Consider the following 15704-nt stretch of genomic DNA (forward strand, 5'->3'; position numbering starts at 1 on the left):
ATATGAAATTGTTATATGTATTAGTATAGAAATGCAATAGTTATACTGTTTTATATAATTGGGTATACACTGTAAAAAAAAAAAAAAATAACTTTATAAAGCAAAGATTATTGAAGTACAAGAAAATCCTATTTCAAAATTGTCAAATGTTTTGTTCAATCTTTTTTTCCCCAATGTGTTATTTGCCATTTCTTTGTAATTACTTGCAACTTCTCAGTAAAAACAAATGTGACTATAATTGTAATAAATAGCCTAAACAAATATTTCACTTGACAAGTGTGCAGCTCCTATGAAGCGCGAGCAATGCATGCACTACTGAGACACAGCCAGCAGCGCTCAAGTGTTTTCACTGGCACCCTCCACAATCAGATCCCAATCCCTTTTCCGTGTGCGTGCTCCAGTCCGGGCTTTCCCTCAAACCTTTCTCCAATGTAACGTTAACCTACTATGTGTGTGTGTGAGTGAGTGAGTGTGGGTGTGTGAGAGAGATCGAGCCTTGTTTACAGCGTCAATTCAACAGGGAGAGACTACAGGATCTACTCTACATCCTTCACATCTCCTAAATGAACACAGATCCGATCCCTCACACATCATCTGTGTCCTCCGCGTCCTGAAGGGAAAAATCAAGGTCTGAAATCTCAGACTGAAGATGGTGGGAGGCAGAGAGAGACCATTTTAAAGCCTGGACGGATATTATTTGGCATTATTTTCAGTTTCTCCATCGATTTTAGGCCTTTAAGAACGCTGGATGAGAAGTGCTAGGCTTCTTGCAGCTGATGAAGATCACACACACATATATAGACACACTAGTCCAGACTGTTTTAGCGGATCTAAGCGGGTTTCAGCTAAAACCAGACCTACAAAGTGTTTTTCTAAAATTTCCCACGACATGGAGCATGGAATTGCGGATTATCGAGCCGTTACTTGTTTTTCTGGGTTATTTTCTCATATATCGATGAGGAAAAGCTGTGCAAAATAATATTAAACACGGTTAAGCAGCACGAGAATCAGTGCGGTTGAACCCGCCTCATGGTGAGGGCAAAGCGGGTTGGGTCTGCTGGATAATCTCGCTGGGCTGTCTGGAGGGTCATTTATCCCAGCAAAAACACCACGAAGATGGACAAACTTGGTTTTGTTTGATTATTTCCAGCTGCTGTGTATCTTTTTTTTTGATAAACCAAAAAAAGCTGGATAAACCAACTTTGATGATGTTTTTGTACTGAGAAGACTTAATGCATCATCCACTTTGAAGGGTCGAGCTGTCTCCCCTGCTTTATTTAGTTTTAATTACTTTTTTCTTTTTTTTTAAACAAGTGTTTGCCTTGTTTTTGTACAGGAATGAGGTCTAGCAGACAGAGGCGATATTGGACCTTGTTTTGTGGTCTGGTCCTGGTCCTCTCTACACTTTGTCATGGAGAAAGTAAGTTATTCTAGTGATATGGATGCATTTGATTGGATCATCATATCATAAATGTTGCTTGACTAAGAAACCTCCACATTCATTTTGCTTTCAAAGCGTTTTAAGCTTTCATTTGTGATGTGTGGCAGAAATACTGGCTCAAAATCAGACCAGCTGTTTATAAACCTGCTACTTTGCTTTTAATTGCATGTTTTTTCCTGATTTCGTTCCCTTTAAATGTTTCTTAAACGAAAATATATGAAATCACACATTATGCATCACAGGATTGTCTGTTGAGTGTTTTGACTATGCAAAGTCAAAGAACAAAAAGTCAAGTTTGGTCATGCTAACACTGCCATTTATAATAGTAATCTCAAAGGTATTTTATCACTGTATCTATCAAATGATGCTGCTATTGGATTCTTGTGTGGTGCACTTGTGTGCACAAGTGCCATTATGTGCACCTGTAGGTATAAATCTACATTTAGCAAAAGTATGAAAGTCAAATTTGAGTTATCACCACCATGCTGGCAGCATGGGGGATTTTGGTGACAGTATCTGGTTAATTTAGGTCACAATCCAACAGGTTTGTAATAGACTAAATTAGATATTAAACGCATTAGTGTTATTTATCCATATTCTAACTTGTCTGGACTTGAGTTTAACATTCATTTCAAGTTCTGGTTTTTAAAGCCTTTTGTCCTACTCATGGTCTCAAGGAATGACGTTACAAATGTTTGATCTTCCTAAATACAGGTTGTGTACAACTTTAGTAGTCTCACAGCTCTAATGTAAATAGATTCCAGCGTAGATTTGATAAATCTGTTTCACTTTGACACTGAAGGCTGGAAAGATTTGCTATTTGCTATCTGTTTTCTTTGGTTAATGTAACCGACCGATTGATAAGTGTGATTACAGTTAGTAAGATTGCTGTTAGGTAAATGGTATACTTTGGGATGCCATGATGTGGCTACCAGTAAATGAAAGTGATTTTAGATGATGACACATGTTGGAATAACACTGAAGTGCTCGGTGTGGCGGGGCATGCTTGTTTACTTGTTACTGTGTGTCTCATGTTGTTGATGCTGTGTTGGGTTTGCATGGTTTCTTTGAAGTGAAGTGACATTCAGCCAAGTATGGTGCTCTGCATTTAACCCATCCAACGTGCACACACACAGCAGTGAACACACACACAGCAGTGAACACACACCCGGAGCAGTGGGCAGCCATTTTATGCTGCAGCACCCGGGGAGCAGTTGGGGGTTCGGTGCCTTGCTCAAGGGCACCTCAGTCGTGGTATTGAGGGTGGAGAGAGCGCTGGACATTCACTCCCCCCATCTACAATCCCTGCCGGCCCCGCAACCTTTGGATTACAAGTCCGACTCTCTAACCATTAGGCCACGACTTCCCCTAGCTTTGGAATATTAACCAAGGCATGCAAACATACTGGAAATGAGTCATTATTAATATTAGTTTAGCCCACATGGGAATGCAAATCGGCTTTGTTTTTCCATGCAGAACTATCCTTTATTCTTTAATAACCCTAAAACTGGCCCATATGTATGTGAAAAACATTCAAGTTATTTAGTAGGCTATTCATTATTCTGCCTCTTTAAAATCAATAACCTGGGAAGTTCTTACAAAAAAAACAACAATTTTTGCTTCCCTTCATGTTTGACCACCACAAAATTTCCATGTTTCCAAGTAAACTGCAAATAAGACCCCCCGATTCATCAAGAGAGAGAGGAAAAAATCTGTGCTTTTAAAAATAGAACATGTAAAAACACCCACTCTAGCAAAACAGACTGGGCTCTGTTGATTGGAAGAGTGAGGAGTTTGTGAAGTCTGTGTAATTGGGTTTTACTGGTAACCCCAGCGGTTGCAGGGCAGCGAGGTTGTGAGGCAGAGGAGGTTCTCAGTGGAAATCCTAAGTATAACCTGTCTCTCTTGGCGAAGGATGGTTAAAGATTCCCAGTGGGGTATAAATGTGACTCGGGTTAACTGGTTGACTTATCTTGAGACCAAACCATTGGCTTATTTGTTGATCTGCCTTTTTGGTTGGTTTAAAGCAGTTTGTGTGTTTATCTTTATCTTGGAAGGACAAGTGTTGGCTTACATTATTTTGTCAGTGTGAAATTAATTTAGATTTTTTTTTATATTATCTAACATCATGGAATCACATAAATAATTCAGCAATTAAATTGTTAATGTTAATGTTTGTGCTGTTGTTTCGTTTCTAAAAATTGTCACTTCTTGGAGGATCATGTCATAAAAAACTTGCTTTTGTAAATTAAAGGGATTTCACAAAAGACTAAAAGTGGTCCTGATGAAAATGTATTAATTGATTCCAAATTAAAGCAATATTCCCAATATAGATATGAAGAAACAGTTGTAATATTTTTGTATAAATCCAATTTTGTATTGAATATTTAAAATTCACCATTTGGGATTTAACTAATATGGTTTTGTATTTTAAAAAGTTTGATGTTTGAGTTTAAATATTTTTTCAGGTACATTAAACAATATTTTTAAGTATATTAAACAAGGGGTGGGGAACGTTGATCCTGGAGGGCCACTCTCCTGCAGAGTTTAGCTGAAAAAAAAAACCTAACTGCACCCTGAAGACTTTGATTAGCTGGTTCAGGTGTCGAGTCACCTTTATTAATATAGCGCTTTTAACAATACAAATTGTGTCAAAGCAACTGCACAATATCAAAATAGGAAAATAGTCAGTCAATAATGTAAAATGACCAGATTAAAGGTCATTGCACACTGAGTCCGAAATTTTCACATGCGTTTTTTCATATTCCTCATCCTTTCCTATCAAAATGAATGCTACGGATGCGAAAACGCAGAAAATCGAACCCGATCCAAATTTTTTTTTGACGGATGAAAGTTTCGGAGGCAGTGTCCATACGTGATTGACTCAACGTGAGGTCGTATTTATTTTTTAACGTGCAAAAATTTCAGCGAACATTTTTTTGTGCAGTGACCTTAAACACTCTATTTTCAGTTAAAAGGTGTGTTTGATTAGTGTTGGAGCTAAACTCTGCAGGGACACCGGCCCTCCAGGATCAACGTTCCCCACCCCTGTATTAAACCATATTTTATAAGGATATAACTATCAAAGTACTCTCTGTTAGCTCTGCTAGGTTGTCTAGTTTTGTGGGTCTGTTTTCATATGAAAGCACTCAGTCGCAATCTGTTATGTTGTAGCGTCTGAAGTGTTAGGATTTACTAGCTTGGGTTAAGGTTTTCTTCTGCTTCATTTCTAAACGATGACATCAGTTTATGACCTAATTTCCAAATGCCTCCACTCTGCTACCTACGAGAGTTTGCAATGGCAGGCTGGAATTGGGTTATCAAATGTAAACATGAGATGTGGAGCGCCATCAAAGCATTAAAGATAGCACTGTTTACTCAGCAGCGTGAAAATGTTAGAGTCCGCAGACAGGCTAGGTGCTGTCTGTCTTCCAGGGCGGTGAAAGATGCTTGTTTTTGCCATAGTTTAATTCTATTTTCTAGCATAATAGATATAATACACCAATGCATACTTGTTAAAATCTGAATTTAAGGATGGCTTTAAAAGAAAAGATTACCTTCAAGAGGAAGCAGCAGGCCTTTTCCCTCTGAGAGTGATATCTAAGATTTAAAGGGTTATAAACTTTTAGCTAATGTTATCTTTCAAAGTTTCATTTAAGATCTATAATTCAAGAGCTCTATAATTATTTTCCTGCTTTTTCCAGGATTCATTTTTCAGCTCAGCCTAAATGTTTTAGGATCTTTCTTTTTGATTTAGTTTGTGGGCAAATCGCGCTGTGGAAAATAAACTTAATGGGTGGTAAGTGAAAGCAGAGATGTCCATCTCAGGATACCGGTCATAAAAATGCAAAAATGTGTCTTTATAAAAAGCTCCTTCGTGGCACTTTGTCACTGGCAGAAGAAAAACTGCGGTTGGTTGAAACTTTTCAAATGTCTGCTTGGGTTGACCGTTAGTAAATGGTCAACGTGTTCGATTTGTGTTTTATTTTAGTGCTCGTTCTATATTGTTGTGTAAATTTACTCATCGTCAAGCTGTTTAAAGCTATATTCACAAAAGAAGATATTTTGAAGAACGTTAGTGTTCAAACAAAATTGAAATTTTATTGTATGGTCCAAAAATTTAATTCACTGAGACATTGAAAATATCACTTTTTGAACACAAACAACATTGCACCCCATTCAATTTCATTTTATGGACACAAAAACACACTAAAACATTCCAAATTTCTTCTTATGTGTTCCACTGAAGAATGAAAGTCATACAGCTTTGGAACGACACATGAATGAGTGCATTTTTGGACATTCTGTCTCTTTAAGACACTAGTACAACTAATTTGATGCGTATGTGAGGGGAAACTTGTACAGTCTGTTCAATGACTGTACAAAGCTCTGTCTACCCTGACTATGATTCATAACAGAATAGAATCACCTGCACTTTATTTTAGCCTCCAAATTGTTACGTTTCCATGAATCAAACTATTAATTCAAATATTTAAGTCTTATTTATTTAATATTTGAGTCTTCTCTAGCTACCAAGCTGTGACTGTTGAATATTGATTATCATGTGATTATTTCTGTTTTTCTCCTTCCAGTCTGTGGTCCAGGCATTGACATTGGCAATGACATCAGTAATTTCAAGCGGCTGGAGAACTGTACGGTGGTTGAGGGATACCTGCAGATCCTCCTCATTGGAAGCAAAAACAATAACAACCAGGAGGTCTTCCGCACCCTCAGTTTCCCCAAACTGACCATGATTACGGATTACCTTCTCCTCTTCCGCGTATCCGGGCTGGACAGCCTCAGCACTCTCTTTCCAAATCTTGCTGTGATCCGTGGCCGTAACTTGTTCTACAACTACGCCCTGGTCATATTTGAGTTAACCAGCCTGAAGGACATCGGCCTTTACAACCTGCGTAACATCACGAGGGGTGCGATACGAATCGAGAAGAATCCCGAGCTCTGCTACCTGGATTCTGTGGACTGGTCTCTCATTATGGATGCTGAATTTAACAATTTCATTGATGGAAATAAGCAGTCCAAGGAGTGCGGAGATGTTTGCCCGGGAATCATGGAGGACAACCCTCTGTGTATCAAGACTAACTTCAACCGCAATGAGAATTACAGATGCTGGACCTCCAACCATTGCCAGAAAGGTAAGTTCTTGGGTGTATCTTGTGTGCCTGGTTCGTAGGCCAGGTTTTGCAGCTGTTGAGATCTGATCCACTTTTTAAGAGTGTATTCACACCTGTCTTGTTTGGTTCGATTAAAACGAACTCTGGTTCGTTTCCTCCTCCTCCAACCGAACCGAGACCCAGCTGAAGAGGTGGTCTCGGTTCGCTTCCAAACGAACTCTGGTACGGTCCGTTTAAGGTGTTAATATGAACCGGCCTCGATCCGACCCAATTGCAGAAAGCACACTCGGAAACACACAGCTCACGTATACAGTGCTGTTGTTTGCATTTCAATCGCTTAAATCACTTGTTTTAAAACCGCAGTGCTTAAAAACGTGTGCAAATTATGAGTTTTCATGACCACGGCGCACAGCAATGTAACATGAGCGCACTAAATAAGCTAAAGCTTGCGCAAAGCCCCAGCAAAGGTTACAATGAATGTGTCTAGGGGAAATAGTAAGGAGATATTTGAATTATTTATTAATAAACTAGTATTTTCTGTGTCAGTGTCACAAAGATGAAGTTAAAAATCCTGACTCGCCATCTCCTCATTGGACACGCATTTAGAAAGAAATGCATCTTTACGGATTATAATGAAAGAGTTTTTGTTTTGGATATTAATTATTTTGTTCATGTCTGTATAGAAAATATTCACAGTTTTGGTTAATTTTTGTGAAGCGCTCCTGTTCAAGACTGTTCAAGCGTATCTTATTAGTTTTCTTTATTTTAGAAAAGCACTACGTTTTCTTGATATTGTGAGTGCACACAAATAAAAATAGACCGTTTACTGTTCCAAACGATGTATTATTCTTACCTTCATGAGCAACAATTACGGAGTATTTCATTTGTTTCCACTGATGTACTGAAGTGCGCTTCAGCTTCCATTCTCCGCATAAACGATTGGATATGCGCCTAGCGCACGTTTATCTAGGTTAAATATTTAAACTAACATTTTTATATGCTTTAAGTATTTTATATCTATAGATTTTATTTTCGGCAAGTCGTAATTACATCGTATGACATTGTCTCATTTGATGCTCATAAGTTTCTTCATATTGCGTTAGTATCTCATAACAGCAAATCAGTAAAAGAATAAAAATTGCACTACAAAAGATCTCCATGATTAGCCTGTTTTTGCACTTCCCTGCTTGAGAATTTCTGTCCAATGAATGGATGACCTTGGCACACGTTTGGTTTTGTTTACAATTTCTGGTTCACTTGCAAAAAGGGCAGTGTGAAAGCGAACGGCACCGAACAAAAAAACAACAACATTCTATTTGGTCCAGACCAAAGCAAATGAACTATCGACTTTCCTGGTGTGAATACACCCTAAGACAGTGTGAATGAATGATGCATTTATATAGGGCTTTTATTGTGTATTGCTGTACACCCAAAGCGCTTTACAATCATGTGGGGGGTCTCTCCTTAACCACCACCAGTGTGCAGCATCCACTTGGTGCAGTGTGTGGTCAATATCATATGTGTTGGATGCTATAGTGATGACTAGGGTTGCAAAGGGGTGGAACATTTCTGGTAAACTTCCAGAAACATTCTACAAATTCCCAGAAGATTCCAAAAAATCCTGGAAAGATTCCAAAATTTATTTCCAAAATTTACTGGAAATTATCCACTTTTGCAACCCTAGTGATGACATTAAGTGTAGGTTGGTATAGGCCTATGCGGAAAAAGTAGGTGAATTTGGACTTGACTACTGAGAATATTGTGAATTTTGTTTGATGTTATACATGTAACATCCAAACTGCAGTTTGGATCTGGTTTTCTTTTTTGCTTTTCTGACTGTGAAAAACTAAACCGATTTGAGACGATTTGTGAATCTCTTCAAACTGTAGTTGACCTGGGTGCGTTTCCCATACAAAGAGATAACTCGCTGGTTAACTACCATAATTGGATGCATCGATGGAGAACTAGCTAGTTTCCCAAAACTGTAATCACTTTATTCGAGCCACGTTGTTTTAATGCTATAGAACTGTCATTAATGGTGGCATAATAATTTCTGTCAGATTATTGCTCTAAATAATGAACGGCATTTGAGGACTACTTTGCTATATTTGTTCTCCATTGTTGTGCTTTATTTGCAGGTGTTCATTCATTCAAATAATCATGCATTAAATTGTGTGTGGGTGTGTGTGTGTATGTATATATATATATGTATATATATATATATATATATATATATATATATATATATATATATATATATATATATATATATATATATATATATATATTCACTCACACTGTGTTAGTTACGTAATCAGATTACTTTTTTCAGGTAGCTAGAAAAAGTAACGCATAACTTTTTAGTTTACAACAGAATATCTGAGTTACTTTTTCAACTCTGGTTACTTTGTTTTCCCATTTATTGACTGGCAGCTCTCCTGTCTCCATGTTGAGAGAAATTGGGAATAAGTGCAGAGGCGTTGTGTGTGCTGTGTAAACATGATGGTTACTATTAGGGCTGCCACTTACTACTATTTTTATTTCTATTAATGTATCGACTAATTTATCGATTAATCTAAACAAAAAATCCCACAAAAAATCAACAATGTTACTTAAGAATATTTTATTAAACCAAATGAAATCCAAATTTCTATGAAATCCATTTTTAAAGCAAAAGTAAGTGCAACATAGAGTGCAAGTAGCAAGTGTCCATCTCAGTCCAAATCAAAGTTCAGTATTATAGTGTAAGAATGACAACATATCCATGTGTTCTAGTCTACTAATAATACAATTATAATCAAAAAACACTTTTTAAAGGAGTATTTACAGGAAATATTATTTACCAGAATTTATTTAGGTGAAAAATTTAAATGTGCAGTATTTCTGAAAAAACAACAACTTTTTAAAAAATATATAAAATCAATTAATTGGAGATGCTTTTGATTATTAAAATTTAATAGAACCAATAAAATGGAAAACAGAATTTGGTAAATATAAAACTGTAAAACTCAATTAGATTAATACAATTTAGTTTAACCATTAAAGCACAGTATAGAAAAATGAAAATGGAAAAAAATTCATTTGGAAATAAAACTGATTTCATAGGGCTCTTTATAATAAATTTTTTTGTGGTAATAAAAATAGATGTAAGGCCTCCTTTACACTGCAGGTCTTGATGCTCAATTCAGATTTGTTGCCTATATCCGATTTTTTTTTGGCTGTCCGTTTACACGTTATTTCAATTGTGACCCATATCCGATTCATGCGTTTACACTTGCCATACCATCTGAAACATCCCGCATGCGTTGTTGTCATTTAGCGAGAATAATGTGACCTGTGCTGACAAAACGAGTCGAGCAAATTTGAAAAATGAATTATTTTTATTTTTAAAATGACTTCAAATACATATATAATAGCAATGATGCAATAATAATTAGTTCAAATAAAGTTCCTTCATGTATTTAATCCCATTTTATTAACCTATGTCTTTGCTGCTGCTGATCTTCGACGATCCAGTTCAATGAAAAACATAGATTGTAATTCTTGTTTTGCTCACTTAGCTAAGCTGTTTATTTCCACATGTCGTGACGTAAACAACAAGAAAATGTGTCTAACCGTAGGTTGAGACTATAGTTGCAACCACAAAGCTATGCGATGCAGTTTGCGAATGTTTGTTGGTTTCGGGAAACGCTGAATCATTGAACTGTTGGTAACAACAAACTTGCGACCATAGTTTGATGAAACTCTTGAGAAATGCTCTCCTGAAAGAGAAATTTACATGTAGCTGACAGTTTACACTAATTGCCACTATGGCACCTCTTGTGGTAATGCCGAAAATGCAACTTGCGTTGATTTATGAATTGCTGCATTTCGCAATACCTCTCTGTAGAGTATGTTTTTTGCACAAATCAAACAGTGCATTTCTTCACCAGTTTCTATTGAATTGCACATTTTGTCTGTCTGTCAGTATTATCCAGGCATCTCATCACAAAGCTTTTTTCTGGTTGTTATCAGTTAAGTAGAGCAGGGTCATCCAGCATTCATTCTCTACCTGTAGGCTTCAAATCTTGGCTGGTTCATGTTTTACAGTAAAGAAGAAAAAGCAAGTTTGCTGCTGGGTGTGTTTGCTTATGTTTGAAAAATGGAGTCTGGTCGTTCCAGGGGGTTTGGATTGCACTAGACTTTGAAGATAATGGACTCGTCTACAGAAAGGTTTGTGTCTGGAAGTGTTGAAATGTCAAATTCCTGATAACAGCAGTGAACTGGAATAAAAAAAACAAGCAAATTTGTTAAAGAGATGTAACATTTTTCACCAAGACGAGAAAAAAAGATCCCGAAAGCCAGTAGAAACGTGAAATACGTGCAAAAAGCGTGTATGGTGAGGTCTGGTTGTAGTCTTCCACTATTGTGGTGTTTTTGGACAGAAGGATGCTGCAGTGGCAGACAAAGCGCCTCTCTCTAAAGGGAAAATACTTTAGCAGCTCCTCCCTCTTTCCATATAATTACCTTGTTTTCCTTTAACACAGATGTTTCTTCAAGGGCTGGTAGTGGTTTCCAGTCAGCCTGCCTTGCCTTTTTTCTTCCCAGCTCTTTAATTACCCAGTCAGGACTTGTTGTTCACCAGCCTTGTACTTTGCATTTCAGCTACATTTAGAATAGATGGAGCTTACTGCAAATATCTGCACACAGGAAAGAGCCCACATCAGATAGACTACCTTACAGTTCAAGGTGAGCTGAGATGCAAATATCTCTGGTGCAGTTATCCTCACGCTGCTGTCAGTAATTATTATTATTATTTTTTTCAATACTCAATGCTAAATGGTTGCTGGAGTGTTCTGTATGGCCACTAGGCAGTTGTGGGCTGGCCCAAAGATGCTTACAGTTTGTAATATATCTATAGTAAGATTTTCTTAATTAAATAGTTATATTCAAGGAAGCATTCATTTGATCAAAAGTGATAGAAAAACATTTCTGATGCTACAAAAGATTTCTATTTTAAACAATGCTGTTCTTTTGAACTTTCTCAAAGAATCCTGAAAAAAAGGATTGTTTGGACAAAAATTATTAAGCAGCACAACTGATTTCCGCATTGATAAGAAATGTTTCTTCAGCAGTAAATCAGCATTATTAGAATGATTTCTGAAGAACCATGTGACACTGAAGACTGGAGTAATGATGCTGAAAATTCAGCTTTGCATAACAGGAATAAAGGACATTTTAAAATATATTAAAGTGGGAAACAGCTATTTGAAATTATAATAATATTTAATATTACTGTTTTTACTGTATTTTTGATGAAAAATGCAGTCTTGGAGAACATAAGAGACTTGTTTCAAAAACATTAAAAAATCTTACTGACCCCAAACTTTTGAACCTGTGAATTGTCTCTGAATTGTTCGCTGTGAATATCAAGTTGAATTGTAGTCTATTTCTCACACAAATGGCTTCAGAAGACTTTGAATGTACTGCATGAGTTGTACGAGCTCTTTTATTCTGCTTTTCTGTCATTATTTAAGCTTGAAAGCCTCTGTCCTTGTTCATTGTAACTGCATGTAAAAAAATCCCATCATCATAGAATTTCCTTTTGTGTTCCACAGAAATCCAAAGTCTTTGAACAACATAAAGGCGAATAAATAATAACGATTGAAAAGACTTTAAAAGATACTCATCAGGAAGAGAGCCGGGAAAAGACGACAATGCAAAGCTCTTCACAAACATGTGATTACATAGCAGGAACCAGCAAACTCAATCCTCAAACCTGCAAATGTTACACGTATTGGATATTTATCGCAGTAACAGTGGTCAGTGCAATATGATGCCTTTTGATGAGGGTGGTTTTTTTTTTTGCAGCACCAAATTTGCTGGATCAGGTAAAAGACATAAAAAATAGATTTAGCCTTAAATTTTGGATCACACTACATGTTGTGCATTTTTAGACTTTGTTGCTGCCTAGAAGGTATGCTTGTTTTACAGGTTAAAAGTTAGATATGATCTTATAAGCCATTTGTTGAAAAAATGTCCAGACCAGAACGGCAGCTCTGGAACGTGTCTTTTGCATCCTTTGAAGATTCAAATAAGGAATTTTGGCTGTCTGGTTTGCCGTGATGTGCTTTGGGACGGCAGTAGAGTTGAACGTGTGCCGTAGGATTTGATGAAGTAATGAGATTTTGGAGTGGTCTTTCACAGGTGACCGGTGAATGCTTTCTTTCATCTCTGTGCTGACTACCGTTGGGTGGAGACCAAGCGAAAATGTCACTGAAATGTCAAGCGCTTTGTCTTATGACTCAGGATTGGAGATTTCTTCCTTGCTCTGAATACCATAAGGTATTAGGCGGTTTTTAATTTGCTGCGTTATTGGTTCTCCCTTTTTTCTTTTACATGCGAACGTTAATAGGGCTGCGCTAATAGCATCCAAGGCATAAAGCGCTGACTGGAAAGAGCACCACAGAAGCAGGTTTGCTTAATTAATTGTGGCATGTTTTCTTCTATATCTTTAAAATTAAAACACTTCTGCAGAACTCACTGCCACAATACAGTTGCTAAGATCTTCCAAGAGGTCGAGATTAAAATTAATTGGTTAAAATTTGCGCGTATGACAGTCAGCAGAAGTGAGAAAAAAGTGTTTATTACATTTGAAATATGGATATTTATCTTACCAAAACGCATGGACTCTACTGGATCTTTACATGGACCTTTATTCAATGTAAATGTATTTGGAGGTTCTTGCTCACTTATCTCATTCAGCACGAATCCAAATGTTTCCATATTCGCAATGTTAAACTATTATTTATAATGTAAACCAAGCTTTGTAGGCATACTTTACGCGCATTCGCATATCGAGGGTAAAAATTAGTGGACAGGTATAGTACGGACTATTTAAATTGACCAGTGTAAACTTTTATATGTTTGGTTGATTTGTATTTTGTATTTATAATGAGCAGACCGGTTAAGATTGAATTGGTAGAATGTGTGTGTGTGTGTGTGAGGTGCCGGTGCGATCGAAAAGCTGAAACATTAAAAAAAAAACTCCATTTTGGTCATACAGATGAGTAATATATAATCCGCCAAAGTGTTTACTTTTATTCTTGCACACTCGCAATAAAAACAGAACATTTGTGCTTTTGTAAAATAAAGCAAACAAACAGGATGCGCATTGTCATTTCGGTTCTCGGTTTCCGATCCGTGAACCGTTAATGGAGCGCCGCGCCAATCATCTGTTTTAAATCTGTTAGCTTAATTAGACTATTTAAGTCAAATATATTTCAAAAATTTTTTTCATATAAACTGATTTTGTTATTTTTACTTTAGGCCTATTTTTAATGTAACTTGCATAGGCTATACATTTTTCTTAAAGCATCCCATTTTGACCCAGGTTTTGAAAACCTGCGCCCTACACAGTAAATTTGAAAGTGTTAAATTCACACTCGCAGTGTATAAATTAACACTTTTTCAGGGTTTATATAGGTCCACACTAAATTGAGTTAAACTAACACTTGAAATAGTGTTATTTTTTTTAATACTCCATAGAGTTAAAACAACACTGTATGTGTTCACCGTTAACACTAATTTGGTGTAAAAAAGGAGGGAAAACACTAATAGTGTCAAAACTACACTAGGTGTGTCAATAACTTAACTTATTTCCAGACTAATATAGTGTTCATATTAACCCTGATTTGTCATTAAATGTGATCTGCATTCAGTTCAACTACAAATGCATGTGTATATTCAATAACAGCCAACACGTTGTATCAGTTTGAACCTTTTTCAAAAACTTAAAAGAACACTTAATACAAATTCACCATCATATCACACATGTGAAGTCTGCAGGTCAAAAGACCTGTAAAACTTAAAAATGCTGGCTGTCAGAAGTACTCTCAACTTAAAATATATTTGTAATTAAAATACATGATGCTCTGAAAAAGTTTGTCAATGCTTTGCATGCAATTCATTTACTCTTGGCAACTCACTGGTATGACCAACATCAATGTTGTAGACTAGCGTAGCAGGAAGATAAAGACATTGAAAAGGACCTGCTCAACAGGTTGAAAACATAGTGGACTTAGAATTCAATAGTACTCAAGGAGCTGGTTCCTTCAGAAGGGATGAGAAGCTTGTCCGACCACATAAGGTGATCCTGCCCTTCATCCTTCTCAGTAGCAGTAGGTATGGCAGGTCCTCCCTCTGACTGAGATGGGTTTCAATACTGGTGCAGGTGCGGGACTGTAAACCGCAAAAACAAATTTGTTTAAAGAAAAAAAGAGTGGAAAAAGTTAACTACTCTGTGCAACGATGAATGTATAAACTTTGATTATGAAATGTACTTTAAAGGGTTAGTTCACCCAAAATGAAAATTCTGACATTTACTTTAGTAAGTAAAGTACATTAGTAAGTCTTTTGCTCATCTTTGAAATAAAAGTTAATATACTTTAGTGAAAACAGATTTATGTCCATCCATTGAATCCACACAGCTACCACTTTGATGCTTCAAAAAGTTCATAAAGAGAGTGTAAAATTAATCTATAGGAATTGAGCAGTTTTGTTCAAATTTTCTGACGAGACATGGTTATTTTATTGAAATTAAGCTTCTATTCACAAACCGTGATCAGCAAACAAACCGTTCCTGTGAAAGTTCCTTCACTTCATTCAAAACAGTCCCTTCCATTTACCATATCTGATGTGTGTTGATAAATGTTTGTGAATAAAAAGACTAAATTCAATATGTTCATCATACAAAGCGATCAAGTCTCTTCAGAAAATATAGAATAAATTACTCAATTCATATGGATTAGTTTTACAATCTTTTTCTGAACTTTCTGAACCATCATAGTGGTATTTGTGTAGACTGTCAATGCAGCGACAGAAATGTTAGGAATGACATGAGGGTGAGTACATGACTACTTGGATTTCAGTAAATTAACCCTTTCATCAAAACAAAAAACAAACTTTGCAACAGTATTGTGAGTTTTACCTTATGGAAGTGCACAAGTTTGCCTCATCTTAGTTTCCATCCTCATCACTATGGTTTTTCCAGGGTGTCTTGGACAATATGATTAAACATGACAACAATACAAGTGACAACTTAAGACTAGTAAAATGATGGAAGGGAATAATTACACAGACAAATCAAATGT

The 15704-nt window shown here is 36.5% G+C and overlaps 1 protein-coding gene across 1 annotated transcript in view; it reads left to right on the plus strand.

Annotated features, from left to right (window-relative positions):
* Positions 1-1338: 1338 nt before the first annotated feature.
* Positions 1339-15704, plus strand: part of igf1rb (insulin-like growth factor 1b receptor) — a gene marked incomplete at both ends in the record, with an annotated part of 116818 nt that continues 102452 nt past the window's right edge. The window contains 2 exon segments of the mRNA XM_079400614.1: positions 1339-1420; positions 6034-6594. Coding sequence (XP_079256740.1) covers positions 1339-1420; positions 6034-6594 — 643 coding nt within the window.

This window comes from Barbus barbus, assembly GCF_936440315.1.
Source record: "Barbus barbus genome assembly, chromosome: 1".
Classification (NCBI taxonomy): domain Eukaryota; kingdom Metazoa; phylum Chordata; class Actinopteri; order Cypriniformes; family Cyprinidae; genus Barbus; species Barbus barbus.